Here is a 15,428-nt window from a genome sequence, read left to right on the forward strand (position 1 = left end):
AAAATAAATATGTCAGTACTTGGTATCCCAGAGTTTCATTCCTGAACATTAGATAAAATGGTATATTGCTCCATTAAATATCATATAATACAACGAGCCTTCTCAGTATCAGTTGATGCTGAAATAAACTATGTGGAGTTAATCTTAGTAGCCAAGATCTTAGAGAGGATGAATGAGAACATGTTCTTCAATAATATGAAAAATGTATTTCTTGTTTGGAAAACGTAGCTAAGTATGTTCTGGTTTTGTTACTTTTTTTCCTGACACAGGTTGGTCAGATTACCTGTTTTGTAGAATCATGCCCGCCAGCTGACTGCGAAGCACCTGTGAAGGTTAAAGGAGATTGCTGTCCAGTCTGCTTAAAACAAAATATTACTAAAAAGAAGCCATAAGTCTGCTTTTTAAGAATTTAGGGTGCATACTCCTCAAATCATATCAATGCCTGCTGATGGCAAAAACAGGTAACTACAGTCTTAACAACAGCAATAAATCAAGATTTACAACATTCTAATGGTGCTGTAACAATATAACTTAATGTATCATTTTGTTTTCTGCCCATGAAGGTAATCACAATGCAAAAATTAATGAAAGGGAAATTAGCAAACAGGTCAAAGTTAATTGCATGTTAAACTTCTCAGGTTAGACAAACTCAAACTGGTGCTACTTTAAAAGAACACTGTCAGGTAGTTTTAGGTACCCAAAATGACTGGGCTTAAGACTGACTCTAAAATTAACACTTTGTTTCCTATCTTTAATTAGCAACATTAAAAGTTTACTATCCCTTTTAAGTACCAGTCTGACTTGATTTTTAGTTCTTGTTATTATTTAGTAAATGCAGGGAAAAGGAAAACACAAGACACTGTGCCCAAAGCAATGCCGTAGAGGGCCAGTTTCTGCAAACCCACCTATGTATGGAAATTCTCTTGAATCACACTATCATTTCTTCATCTGGACTAGCAAGGAAATAAAGAAAACTACATGACACCTTTCAACATCCTTTCATTAACTCAAGGAGCAAAATTAATCAAAATTTTCAAACTGAAAAAGCTAGAATTAGTAAGGAAATATAAATAAATGTAATTGGAAGATACAAAAAGCAACTGAATGTATATTAGAGATGTAATTGACAGTGTTCCTCATTCTATGAAAACATACATGACAGAGTAGCATTTGATCTTAAAATTAACATAATCCTTTTTGTCAAAACATATGTAATTGCTTGACTTTTTTTTTGTTTCATTTATCTTAAATCATTGTAACATGACCATCCAGTCCAGTTTTAACGCATGCTTTTCTTGATCTCAGATCAGCTCATGTATTTGTATGGCCCTGTTATGAAAATGTGAAAAGATGTCACATGCCATTTTGTATACAAAGATTCCTACTGATTCATTGTGCATACTGTCAATAGACATATGTTCCTGATTATATTGTGGCACTGTTTGTTGAAAAAAAGAACAATCAAAATCAAGCATCATGATTAATTGTGGATTGACTACTTTTTCTGACAAGTTATTTGATTTTTTTAGTTTTTTTCCAGTTTCATCTAATGCATATATATTTTTACCTCAATATTTTTATCATTCATGTTTAAAATGGTCTGCCAATGGACTTTATTTCCCATTTAATAAATGTTTAACATTGTAGAGTATATGTCTACTCTAGCATTTCAAAGTTGTGTACTTTTTAGAATACAAACTGCATATTTTTGACCAGGAATTATATATTCTATTCAGTGAAGGACAACTATCATACCTCATTTTACAGCTTTTTTGTGTTTATTCAGAATTGATTCTCTCCCTGAATACTTAATATGTTAGAATTTATGGCTCTGTCCTTAAGTCCTAAGTCAGGACTAACTAGAATCAGAACTCTTCTTTAGTTATGTAGTTCACTGGCTTCTGAGCTTATTGTTCAAATTTAGGGAACAGAGATTGGGTGTCAAAGAAATCTGCACAAAATTAAACATTCTCATCTTAAACATTTCAGATTATGCAAACAGACTGAATACTTAATTATTGCATGGTAGATCAAATACCTGTCTAATAACTAACCTAGCACAGCAATATGAGTTCCACTATAATATTTGGCACATAATTTCTCTGATTACTAACATTAATAATTTCTAATTTGATAAACTGATACCGTGACACACATTCAAACTTTGGTGTATCTTTAAAGCTTACTACAGAAACTTGTTTCATACTATGGTAGGAGCAATATGTACACGTGAGTGGTGTGGTGTTAAAGGTGTGTGGTAGAGGTACACATGGAATTACAATTTATATTTTTAAGAATATTTTAATTGATTTTATATACAATGTTTTGATTTATGTAATTTTCTATGTTAATACTTTTAGAAATTGTGTGTGGCGAGCATGTTTGAGTATCATATGGTTCCTAGAGGCTGTCATTCCTGTATTTCTTTGATACTCTGGTATTTTGTTGACTTTTGTTGAGAGTCCAAACCACACGTCTCGTCCTGTAATTCCAACTCAGATGGAACTCCCATTGACCTATAGCAGGAATTCCTCAAAGAGGAAGGATTGTGGAGCTAAACCAAATATAATTTAACTGTCTAAACAGTTAAATAAGGCAGTAATACATCCAGCTGGTTACTACTTGCATTCTTTTATTCCAATTTTATATTAAATAAACTTTCTCAAGATTTCCGCTTATAGAAGAAGAGAGTTTCCATTTATACATTATAAAATAGTACCTTATATCTGATTGTTCCTTTTCTCCAGCCTCCAGAGTAAAGTGGGAGGTTTTCTTCGTTGATCACTGTTTATTCATATGCTATATAAAATGGGCTTAGGAGTCTGGATATGCTTAAACAAGTGTAATATTGAGTTATTTTCCACCATCCATCTGATTATAAACCATTCAGGAAAAACAGGTCTTTATCCACAATTTAAAATGTAATCAGTCATGGATTGTACTAATTCAGTTTTATTGCAGTGTCTGCAGAATCAGCATTGATTTTAACATTTCTGAAACAGTGGCCAATGGCTAGATGACCATTTCCTCAGTATCCACTGTGAGAATATTGCTGTAATATGTTGCAAATTTTACATATTTATTTTCTTTTTTAATGTTACCTAAAACAAAGTCTTTGTTGTTTTTATTTTAATCAGTAAATTTACCAAAGAACTGTTTGCACTGTATAATGAATGCTTTTCAGTTAAAATAAAATGGGCCACATTTCCAAGTAAATTCCAAGTGATTTCTTCTCAATACATGTATTGGTTAGATTATTTGCTGAAGATTCCAGTGTGTAGACTTTTATCAAAGATCCATATTACTTATCTTATGCAGGATTGTCATGATCAAGACTCCATTTCTGAGAACTAAACAATGAGTTAATGAATCACATAGATTCAGTAGGTTCTTTAATATTATGACACACAGAATCTGAGTACCTATTCACTGTTTTCTTCTGGGTGATGGGAAAAAAATACACTTAGGCTCGAAGTTATATTTAAAAATACGTTTATTTCTTAGCACAGATGTGTATTTGAAAACTCTTAGTGCTCAACATTTTTTCCCATTTTTTATGGGAATGTCATAATACTTATATACAGCCTCTTCTTACCCAGTTTCTTCACTTCCTCACGTCTTCAAATAGATCCAGTCATGACTTGCCTTCCAATGCACTTGATTCTACTTTCATTCTTTATTGACATCATTTCACAAATGGATATCCAGGTTCATGCAATCTCAGCTCAAAATGAGTCTCCTGTGCAAAAGAGATCCTCTTATTTACCTCATCTTGTTTCTCCATCATAGGATATTAATTACTGCTGAGTTACTCTCATCCTTTGGTGAGGTGTTATGATCTGTAGGGCACTGGGTTGGTTCCTTTGTTAGATCCACCTGAGATTCCTCTGTTTCTTCATGACTTCATACAGTAAAGCATTTTGTGATACAGTGTAATTGCAATTAATATAATTCTAAGTTGCCTTACAGTGAAATGGGAGAACTTAAAGATGGACTCCAAGATGCAGAGATAAGAATCGTTTTCAGGTTGCAGTTGACTGTGCTTCTCTATAGTTTGACTCTGAGTATTGCATAAGGCAAATCTAGAAAAGCAGAACTGCAATAGGGTCATTTATGTATTTTCCAGCAGGCTGCTGAAATATTCTGTTGCTCTTCCAAAATGTTGATGAGTAGTATTCAGTCACTGTCCTATAAAAATTTTAGGGCAATCATATTTTTTTTTCTCCAAATTCAGATAAAATTAGTTTGGCAAAGTACTGGTATACATTTTTCTAGTAACTTAAATGGGTAACGCATGCTTCTTTTAACAGACATAGTAAGTTCCTAAGACTAATCTAATAACACTCAAAGATTTAAATTTCAACATCTTTTTTTTTTTTTTTACCACGAGACTAAAATAGTCAGAGACTTGAAGAGAAGGTTTTGTTTCAGTAAATAACTTTGTGTTAATCCAAACAAGACAACAGCCAGGGTTCAACACAGTTAATTGCCAAGAAGTTTGCTAACAGTTTTAAAAAAAACAAACCACAAAGTTTAGCCATTTAGAATAAAACTCTTGGGCTAATACTGATATATTTTGAGAAAGATTCACTTATATTTGAAATAAACCAAGTAAATTGAGTTTATTCCTTTTGATTGATTACAGCTAAGAATCATTTGGCCGCAGCATGATTAAAGTTGTCTTTATAGGGAATGACCTCCCATACTCAGTAATTTTGTTTTGTTAAATAATATTTTGCTGCCATAGTGTATGTGTGTATGTCATTATATGATCTAAAATATTTTTCCTGATATTTTCTTTTTAATCCCCTATTAATTTCATGCTTTTTTCCTATAGTATAGTATTTACCAAATCAATAATCTTTGCAGTGAGATTTTTAGACATGTTGGGACTGTTCCATGGCTTTAGTTTGGAAACTAGAATAAGGTATCAAAAGCTCGTATATTTGACTAATTTTCCTAAAACTTCTGCATTATTCTGTTGTCATATTGTTAGAATAGATTAAATGTTTTGCATGTACAGGATAATACAATTATAAAATTACCAGTAGAAAGCAAGACTGACTACTGTCCTCTCATGGTCTCTGTCATCTACAGTGTGGGGTTCAGTGAAGTATATTTCAGAATTCACTACAGTGATCTTTGTTATGCACAAGAAAAAATGAGATCTAATATGTGACAAAAAGCGTGTTAGATAGAATATGTCAACAAAAAATACCAATATGACCATATGCACATGTCTCATTCATGCTGAAAGTTTGTCAGACTCTCAGTGTAAGGAATCAACATTATCCTTATTAAAACTAATGAGAACCAATAAATTACTAAACATGTAATAAATTACTAGATACTAATACTGTCGTAATCAGCTTTGCGTTATGATGTACCTAATCAGGAGATTGTACTGAGTCATAAAAAGGCAGCATTGTCTGCTAATACCGTATTTTAAAGCAGACATCCTAGCAGTATCAGACAGTTATTTTTGCAGTTATCCTGGCTGCTTAGTTTCATGCAATAGTTCCTTTTCTTTCCTTTTTTCACACTTAGCCTGCTGTGACATGGCAAGGAAACCTCTGCGCCTCCAACATACTTTTCCTTTTGTTTTCTGCCCAACATCTTCGCTGTCCACCAGCAGTGTTAGGAATGGTCCTTTCACTGCACTTTAGCATTCCAGCCTGGTAACAGATGGAGCAGAGTACAGATCAGATACGTCTAAGTTACAAGAAGATCTGGCCAGCTGTGTTTAGCTGAAAAGCTATGAATTGAATATCTCTGTTTAGATTCAGAAATGGAACAGAACAGCAATTCCTGTGATAAAGGGATAAACGTAATTGTTGCATTCAGTAAAGATGTTTGTGTCTGATGCCTCCCTCACTGATACAACTTTACATTCCCACAAGTCACATGCTTTAAAAATGTTGCTGTGTTGCCAAAATAAATCCCATTACCTACTTACAACTTTATGAGATGTTGTCTGTTGTTAACCTGGCTCACAGCCATTCCAAGGATCAGCGCAGTAAAGTGCTTCATGTCTCTTTTCATAGAGGTTAGCATGAAAAAAGTACCCAGAGGGAAAAAAGTAATCAGGAATTGTCCTGAGAAAGGAAAAGAAACTATTGCTTTGTTTTGGTGGGGGGAAAAAAGAAAGATTTCATCAAGTACTCCAAATTTTTTCAGGAAAAATCCAACAGTTCATCAGGAATATAGGAACTGATTAAATATACCAAAGTGACACATATACTGGACTGCAATAGAGAGTCTCCAGGCACTGGGAATCAATTTGACCATTTATTTGACCAGCTACTAGAGTGGCAGTAAGGCAGGTTTTTAGTCCCCTACCTCCACTCTGCGGCATTGCCTCTCTTTCAGTGAAGATCACCTTTTCTTTTTTTCTCCCCCATGCTTTCACAGCTAAAGGACTGAAATATGAACTCAAGACTACAAGCCAAAAAGTTTATTGGGGCAAATCATCAGCCTGACCCCTCAGAACGGCAGGTCATAGCTGGTGAACGAGGACTTAGAGGCCTGAATGGGATGCTTCAGAGGAAGGTTCAGAGTCGGCCAGTTAGAAATGTTAGTCAAAGGGGCATATTGGGGTTGCTGTCCTTTTCCCATGCTTAGGTGCCAGATTCAGCACTGTCTGTTACAAATTTCCGTAATACGGGTTTCACAGTTCCAAGGAACTCTGCAGGGAGGCACGAAGCTGAGGGCTCACTTTTTCTTGCTACGTGTGAGAGGACAGTGTGACAGGTTTCATATATAGAGAACAATCTCAGTTGCTGAAGGAATACTCAAGCTGTTTTAATCAAGGGTTTTCTCTCCCTCTGGGTGAAACTGAGTTATTTTGCAACCTACACTTTTATTTAAAACCTCTAATGCTGTCACAGAAAAGGAAGACTTTTTTTTTTTTTTAATTAAGCTGTATAGAAAGGGCCTTCTTGAATGCAGTGCAGCAGACTGGAGACATTGTAGGAGTGGAATAAATGTTTTCTTTCAGCTGAACTGGCTTGGCATGGTTGCATACAGCCTTACTTGTTGCCAGGCTATTCTCTTATGTTGAGAGTATTTAAAGATTGCTATGGGATTATTTGGTTTTTCTTTTATATCAACAATCAGTTCAGGCAATAACAGACAATAGCTGCCTTGAGGTCAGAAAATGACAGCTAGTTTCTGATGCAGGCAAATGTTAATGTGGATTTTAAAACCTTCATCTTAGGTTCTTTCTTTTTTTCTGCGGTAGAATGCTATTGTTACCCCACATCTCACCTCACAAGCAGCTAATATTTTCCATTTGAACTTTAGATGTACTCAGGAAACATCACCTTACTTTTCTAAGATCAAGGATTTTTCACATTGGGAATGATAAAAAGGGGCATAGCTCCTACCTATTGCTTTTGATTAATAGAATTTCAAAGTCCAGAGAAATCACTGCAGTCTTGTCTAGCATCTGCACAGCATGTTAAACTCAATTCATCCAGTGTTTCTTACATTAAGACACTGTCTTGTGTTTGAATAGTGTCTTAAAAAGACATGCAGTCTTGACGGAAAATTTTAAAATGTTACTTTTGCATCACCATAATGTAAATTGTAATAGTGGGTTACTTTCACAAAGAATTTCAGCCTACAATAGCTTATCGGTGTATATGCAGGTACTCAGCTACTGCACTGCTCACCCTGATCCTTAGTTTCACTTTTATTTGCAAAATAGATCATTCTATTTCTTTTTTAAAAAACTACAAGGTTTTATGGGTGCACATTCACAGTTTAAGATGACTCTATTCGCTAAATCACACCAAGAATTCATATTCAGCCAGATCCTAAATCTGCTTTTAGCTATTTTATAGCCCCCTATTTTGTAAGTGGGAGTCACATTCTTTGTTTCCCCATGCATGATTTTGCATTTAACTGTGTTACGCTAATGGGATAAACTCAGTCTAGAAAGCAATCCAGATTTATCTGTAATTATTTTAATTTTTATTAGAGGAAGTCATTTACTTAAGGTTTCAAATTATTCAATCTGGTATAGAAGTTCTGATGCAGCTACAGGTGAATCTCTCTCTTAGATTCCTTGTAGCAAAAATCAGCCAAGTATGACAGATCACACTTGAGAGAGCAAGAAAGTAAAGGAAAAATAAAGAAAGGCTGCTGCTTCCTTTCTGTGGTGAGAAGTTGTTCACAAAAGGAAAAAGGCTGGTGACAGTTGCTGTTGGTTTTTTCCCCATCTTCTGGTGTTTGCTTCACTCTTGATACACTATTTAAAAGTACAACAGCTTTGAGAGAGAGGCTTTGATAGGAAAGTCAGAATTTACACTGTAGTAACATACTTTGTAGGTTGTGTGTTCCTAGTGATAATCTTGTCTCTCCTTTCCCTGTCAGGCCACAAGCTTGTCTGTATTGCAGCCTGTAGTTCTGTCTTTAATTTAAATTAAATTAAGAATAGTCCACACTTATGAAAGAGCAGAAAAACATGGTTGGGGAAAATGTTTATACTAGAAGCTTAAAGAGTTTGGGCTACATTAAGCTATAGCTGTGGTCAGGACTTTTACATATTTTAGTGTTGGATTTGCACCACTGGAAAATAAAATGCCTTGTTGGCCGCCTGCTGAACAGCCATGGTTTGCAGATGTGAGAACTTCCCAGTGCCAGTGAACTCCACCACAACTCTGGAAAATTATTCAGACACAGATGAAGACCTGAGTTCATGCAAGCCTTGGTGTCTCTGCTAAGACTAACACTGCAAGTAAGTACACGTCTTGGTGGGTTTTGTGGTAACTACTTGTTTGCAAGGAGGTAGAAAGGAGTGACTGTTCTATGCAGAATTACTGATAATGGTTTTGCTTCTCCATTAGAAACACTGCAAGCTATCTTACCTGTCTTCTAGAAGCATTCAGATTAGCGGTAGTATGTGACTATGGGCACTTTAAACCCCATAATACTTATTATCTGGAATATTGGAATATTTATACACAGAAAAGTTACTTGCATGGGGTTTTTTTATTAATTACTACTTTAAATTGTCAAAAGGGATATTTTAGAATAGAAAAAGAAAATGCAAATACTACAACAATCACACATTTATTTTGTAAACCAAACATTGAGTGGTTGACTGCTTATTACTACAATACAAACTAGAGTATTCATCCCAGACTTTACAGAAAATGGTATAGTGTCACTTTCACAGATTCTTGCAAAGCAAACAAGACAGTAGTACTAAGTCTGGTCTAAAGAAAGCTGACGGCGATGACTGTGCCAGCTCATTTCAGCTGCTTTAAAATCATGTTCTTTAATTTTCCTATGGGATTATGGAAAATTTAAGCACTTATGATTTAAGATTTTAATAAGGTATGATCTTGCAAAAGTGCTGTAGAAACTGCTTCCCTAAATGGACCGTTATTTTTCTGTTTTGCTTTCCAGTCTTCATCCAGGCAGGTGGCTTTTTTTCATTCTGAAATCCCATGAAAATCTATTAACAGGAGATAAAAGACAGGGCTGGAATCTTGTCTCCGCTAAGCAGATGTGGCAATGTCATTGACACTGTGTGGCCAGTCCTGGGAAGGACCCTCGTTGGGCCAGGATTTCACCCCAAATAATCTAATAATATTCCTGTAGTTCTGGATTTTGTGTGTTAAGGGGAGAAGGAATTTGGTGTCTAAGATACATGATCAGGACAACAGTTTCGATAATGTCAGTCTCCTACAGGTCAGTACAACAGCACCAAACAATATATTTTTATTAGGAAGAAATCCTATCCCCTGTAACATCTCAGGCCCATATCCTGACGCTTGTTTACACATGTGCCCAATACAACAGAATTGAATAAATAGAAAAGTTACAGTTGCAGTTCCTGAAAACAGAAGTATCCCAAGGAACATTTATAACCAATTTACTTACAAATCTTTCCTAATTAGATTGCTAGGGATAGTATGTGACTACGGTTTAAGGACAGGATTTCACTAAAGGAATTCCTTTTACAGGAGACCATCAGGTTTGTCATTTTGTAATAAAAGCCTTGGTGACATTATCCTAGAAAATATATTTTTTATTTTTTTCTGGGTCATTTTGGATCGACACACAAAGTGCATCCCTGTGAGTGCCTAGCTACAAACGAAACTGAAATCCGTGTAAAAACTAACTTATGTATTTTTGGCCAGATTTCAGGAAATCATTCACTCTTTAGAGAATATCCATAACTCTCCCAGCAGATACAGCGAATTCTCCTAGGCAGCTTGCCAGACTGTCAGGATGATGGCTGCTATCTCAGATCTCAGTTAGCACATTCTGGTCTTCAGTGAAGATTCCCAAAGCTTGTTACATCAGTCTTGGCACAGCATGCTAAGGAAGCATGCACAGGATCATGACTTACATGGAGACATTTCTCTTGCAGGCCCTGAATAAAATCTCTCACAATCAGGCAGAAAAACCATACTTCCCTTTTGTCTTGTAAACTTGAGAACCAATTAGTTAAAATATCTCTATGGAATACATGAATTTCCAGCTGTAGACAGGAAGGAAACTTCCACTGAATATGGTATTCCATTATTACATGTACTTTCTTTTAATTATGAAATATTTTATATTATTATGAGTTAAAGTCTTCTGTGACTGTAGTGATTACATGTACTTATTTCTACGATGCATATGATATTCCTTATGCCGATCTAGTGACTTCTATAGTCCACTGTCATGGTTTAACCCCAGTCAGCAACTAAGCACCACACAGCCGCTCACTCACCTCCCCACCCCCCCCAATGGGAGAGAGAACCAGGAAAAAAAGTAAAACCTGTGGGTTGAGATAAAGACAGTTTAATAGGACAGCAGAGGAAGAGAAAATAATAATGATAAAATAATGTACAAAAGAAGTGATGCATAATGCAATTGCTCACCACCCGCCGACTGATGCCCAGCCTGTCCCTGAGCAGCGAACACTCCCCCCAGCCAACTCCCCCCAGTTCATATACTGAGCATGACGTGATATGGTATGGAATAGCCCTTTGGCCAGTTTGGGTCAGCTGTCCTGGTTGTGCCCCCTCCCAGCTTCTTGTGCACCTGGCAGAGCATGGGAAGCTGAAAAGCCCTTGACTAATATAAGCACTACTTAGCAACAACTAAAACATCAGTGTGTTATCACATTATTCTCATCCTAAATCCAAAACACAGCACTATACCAGCTACTAGGAAGAAAATTAACTCTATCCCAGCTGAAACCAGGACAGTATCCACCCCTTATTCTAGACCGTCTACATCATGCCCAGGTCCTACCCTTTCCAATACATTCCAATTAATCACCACCACTTTTCCTGTCTTTTGACATATACACACAGATACTATTCCTTTAGTCTATGGGTCATCCCTCTAAATGTCCACTGAGTTCATTTAGCCCATGAATTTGGGCTCCATCTGTCATAATGGTCTTTCAGGGCAGGAGAGATGGTCTGTGGTGTTGGATTGTTGCCTGCTGAAGCCAGTTCTGGTTCCATCACTGCTGCACTTTGCTCGGTTTCATCAAAGTTCAATCTGGGTGGTTCTTACTGTAATACCACTAATATGGCATGTAGCAACCATAGAAGTGATGATATACAGTATTGTATAGCAATTAACATCATACCATTCAGTTCATTGGCTATTCTCAAAATCAAATCCCCTTGAGGTACACAGCGAACTTCCCCATCCTTTCACATTACCCACCAAGTGCACCCAGGTCCTTGAGCAAAAGCAATCCCATGAATGCGTTTGCCTTTGCCTGAGGCAGAAATAACCCAGACTGCCTTCCCCAGCATATTTTTATGTGCACTACAGGGACTTTATTCCCCTCCACAGTAGGTAAAAGCTTTGATTGGGCAGGGCCAGCTCGATTGGCAGATCCCCTAGTGTTGACTAACCAGGTGGCCTTTGCTAAATGTGTATCCCAATGTTTGAATGTCCCAGCACCCACTGCTCTCAGTGTAGTCTTTAACAGTCCATTGTATCATTCGATTTTCCTGGAGGCTGGTGCATGATAGGGGATGTGATATACCCACTCAATGCCATGCTCTTTGGCCCAGGTGTCTATGAGGCTGTTTCAGAAATGAGTCCCACTGTCTGACTCAATTCTTTCTGGGGTGACAAGTCACCATAGGACTTGCTTTTCAAGGCCCAGGATAGTGATCCAGGCAGTGGCATGGAGCATGGGATATGTTTCCAGCCATCCAGTGGTTGCTTCCAGCATTGTAAGCACATAGCGCTTGCATTGGAGGGTTTGTGGGAGTGTGAGATAATCAATCTGCCAGGCCTCCCCATATTTATGTTTCAGCCATCATTCTCCATACGCTGTTTGATTGCAGTGCATGTTTCACATTCATGGATAACCTGTGCAATAGTGTCCATGGTCAAGTCCACCCCTTGATCACAATCATCGTCCACCTCCAATGCCTTCCCACAAGATGACAGGACCCATCAGTGAACAGGCCATATTGCTTCTCATTTTCTGGTAGTTTACTGTACAGTGGGGCTTCTTCAGCATGTTGTCACCTCGTCCTCTGGGGATATTCCGAAATCTTTGGCTTCTGGCCAGTCCATTATCTCTTCCAAGATTCCTGGGCGACTGGGGTTTCCTATTCGAGCCTGTTGTGTGATCAGTGTGACCCGCTTCCTCCATGAAGCATCAGTTGCATGATGTGTAGAGGGGACCTTCCCTTTGAACATCCAGTCCAGCACCGGCAGTCAGGGGGCCAAAAGGAGCTGTTCAGGACCAACCACTCCTGAAGCAGCTCAAACCCCTTTATATGCTGCCAATATCTCTTTTTCAGTTGGATGCATGGAGCCTCTGGGCCAGTCACAATGGGGTGCTTTTGCCACTCATTCCCAATTAGGCTCACTTTGGCCTCCAATACAGTCAGCTGTTGGGATCCCCCTGTCACTCCACAAATACAGGTGGGTTCTGCCCCTTTATAGCTTGGTGGCATTAGGGTACACTGTGCACCGGTGTCTACGAGAGCCTTATACTCCTCTGGGTCTGATGTGCCAGGCCATTGAATCCACACAGTCCAGTAAACCCCGTTGTCCCTTTCCTCCACCTGGCTAAAGGCAGGGCCCCTCTAGTTCTGGTCATAGTATTAGTTACCTACTTCTCGTAAATATGAGTCAGGAGTTCCTTCATTAAAATCAGGAGTAAGATCAGCCCTTCTACTCTGTCTGGGAAACTGTCCACTGGAAACTGGAGCAGCAATTTTCCTGGAAGAACCCCCTTTTGTGATTTTTTTTCCTTGCAACTCACATACCTGTGCCTCTAGGGTCAAGGTAGATTTTCCATCCTACTTCCTCATATCCTCTCTGTGGTCACACAGGTGAAACCATAGGGTGCCCCGTGGTGTGTACCCTCTCTCTTGAGCAGAAGAATGCTGTCTTCTAATAGCTGAGATACTGGTCTGTACAGGTGGAGAGTAGGACCTATCCTCTTTGAGCCTACTGGCCCCCTTATCCCAGCATCGGAGCAGCCAGTTGACAATGTACTCGCCTGGACGATGGATGAAATCCTTTCACATATCTCGCAGATCACTCAAGGATAGAGATCAAGTGGTTAAAGTCTCTTTTAATTGTTCTTCCCCTCTCTCCGAGGAAGAGGAGGAACCCTTCCGTCGAGTTCTTCCTCGGGGGGAAGCGGGGAATTCTTCCTCTTCCTCCTCCTGTTCTCATGGTGGCCCTGTTTTAGAGTAGTCTGCCTCCTCACTGGTGGGACAGTATGCTTCTTCCTCCTGCTCCCTCTTAGGAGAAGCTTCTTCATCCCTTACTAAACGAGCTGACTTCCACTTCCAAGATTTCTTCTTGTGTATGGGGGCGACTGATACCGGCACGGGTTGGTTCTCTGGTTCAGCTGCACTGCCTGTCGCCGGGGTTTGAGTAGCCGCAGTGCCTGTCCCGGGGGTTGGAGTAACTGCAATGCCTGTTGCTAGGGTTTGAGTAGCCACAGTGTCTGTTGCAGGGGTTGGAGTAACCGCAGTGCCTGTTGCCGGGGTTGGAAAAGCCGTAGTATTCTTAAATAGTTGTTTAACCCTAAGCAGCCCTCTCTCTTACATAACACTGGTGACCCTGCACCTAAAAAAAGGATCCAAAGTCCTGTCCAAAGTATTCTGTCAAAGAGGGTGGATCTAAGAGAAAAACAACATTTATGGTACCACAGGGACTGGTTTCATAAGGGAGGTTAAAAGAGCTTTTGCCAAATGACCATAGTGAAGTGAAGAAATAAGACAACAATTCATAGTTATTTTGAAGGAAATATTTGGAAAAATGGAAGGAAGGGCTTGTTTGAGGTGGTTTAAATAGAATGCAGCTTTGGGGGAGAAAAAGGGTTACTGAGCATTGAGCAAGTCTATTCAGTTCCTCAAAGTGTGGAATAATTCCTCAAGTAAACTGAAGAGATTCATCTGTTCGGTTCATGGTAGAATTTCCACAAATTTAAGTGCAGGGTGCACAAAAATAAATAAATAATAACTTGGTTATTTGCAAGAATGGCAGCATATCTAAACACATCATACCTGCTTTTATTTGTATGCTGATTATTCATCAGTATCTGTAAAGTTCCACTCTTTGTGAAAGGAGTTCCATGGTGTAAGAACTATCTATCTGCAGTATTTGAAATGGGTTTTTTTTTAGGTGATAAATTGCTATTACTGTGTTACTAAATTGTATACTCCTTTGCTAATGATATTAACATGATGGTATTATCCTTATTAGGAGTTTTTACAAGTATCTGATATTAACTTAAGTATTTTTTACATATTGATCCATATTTTAGTTGCTTTTCAGTAACTGGCTTTTCTATTCTCTATTACAGTTCTGTTTCCCTGACCTGAAGGCAGCACAGACCTGTGTACCGAGAAGTGGAAATGTGCTGTTTGAGAGTACTCTACAGTCTGTATACAATACCCTGTATTTTATCTGTTTTATATATATGATGTAACTAAAATAAAACTTTTTTTTTTTAAGTAAATGCCAGAGGTAGAATTAAGTGTCCAAACTAGAATAAGAAAGAGAGAAAATGTCTTTCAACTCTTCCAGTCAAGCTGTGAGTTAGCCCAAGCAGTTAAATGGAATTTAGGAGGAGGTTTTGCTGTTAAACACATCAAAATGGGTTGTGTTTTGAATAAGTAATTTAAAGGGGTTTGGCTGCAACATGTTTGTAGAGATTGTTTATCAGAAGTGCTCTAAAAAAACCATCTGGACTGCTGGATGGTTAGAAAGGATGTGTGGTTAACAGAGCTGCTGGCCCTCCTGTCTCCAGAGTTGCTGGATTCTACATTGATACTATTTGTCATCTTGATCCTAAAAAAATATGCTGGACCAAGCCAGAAAGAGGGAAAAGCATCTCTTAACCATTGTCTGGCTGAAGCTTGAACAGTTAATTGAAGGCAGGATGGCCTTGAAGATAAGAAACAGGATGGTTTTATTATTGG

At 38.1% G+C, this 15,428-nt stretch overlaps 1 protein-coding gene across 2 annotated transcripts in view; it reads left to right on the forward strand.

Annotated features, from left to right (window-relative positions):
• The window catches only part of PXDN (peroxidasin), a 102,108-nt gene extending 87,161 nt beyond the window's left edge, over positions 1 to 14,947 (forward strand). Inside the window, exons 23-24 of one of the 2 annotated variants that reach the window (XR_012041339.1) lie at positions 270 to 461; positions 14,810 to 14,947. Coding sequence is in view for 1 of the 2 variants with exons in the window: in XM_072855111.1 (XP_072711212.1) it covers positions 270 to 392 (123 nt within the window). In the remaining variant the exon portion in view is untranslated. Of the gene's footprint in view, positions 1 to 269; positions 1,989 to 14,809 lie in introns of those variants that run through there. The other variant, XM_072855111.1, reaches the window with a different exon arrangement.
• Positions 14,948 to 15,428: the final 481 nt, after the last annotated feature.

Source organism: Ciconia boyciana, chromosome 3, assembly GCF_034638445.1.
Source record: "Ciconia boyciana chromosome 3, ASM3463844v1, whole genome shotgun sequence".
Lineage (NCBI taxonomy): Eukaryota > Metazoa > Chordata > Aves > Ciconiiformes > Ciconiidae > Ciconia > Ciconia boyciana.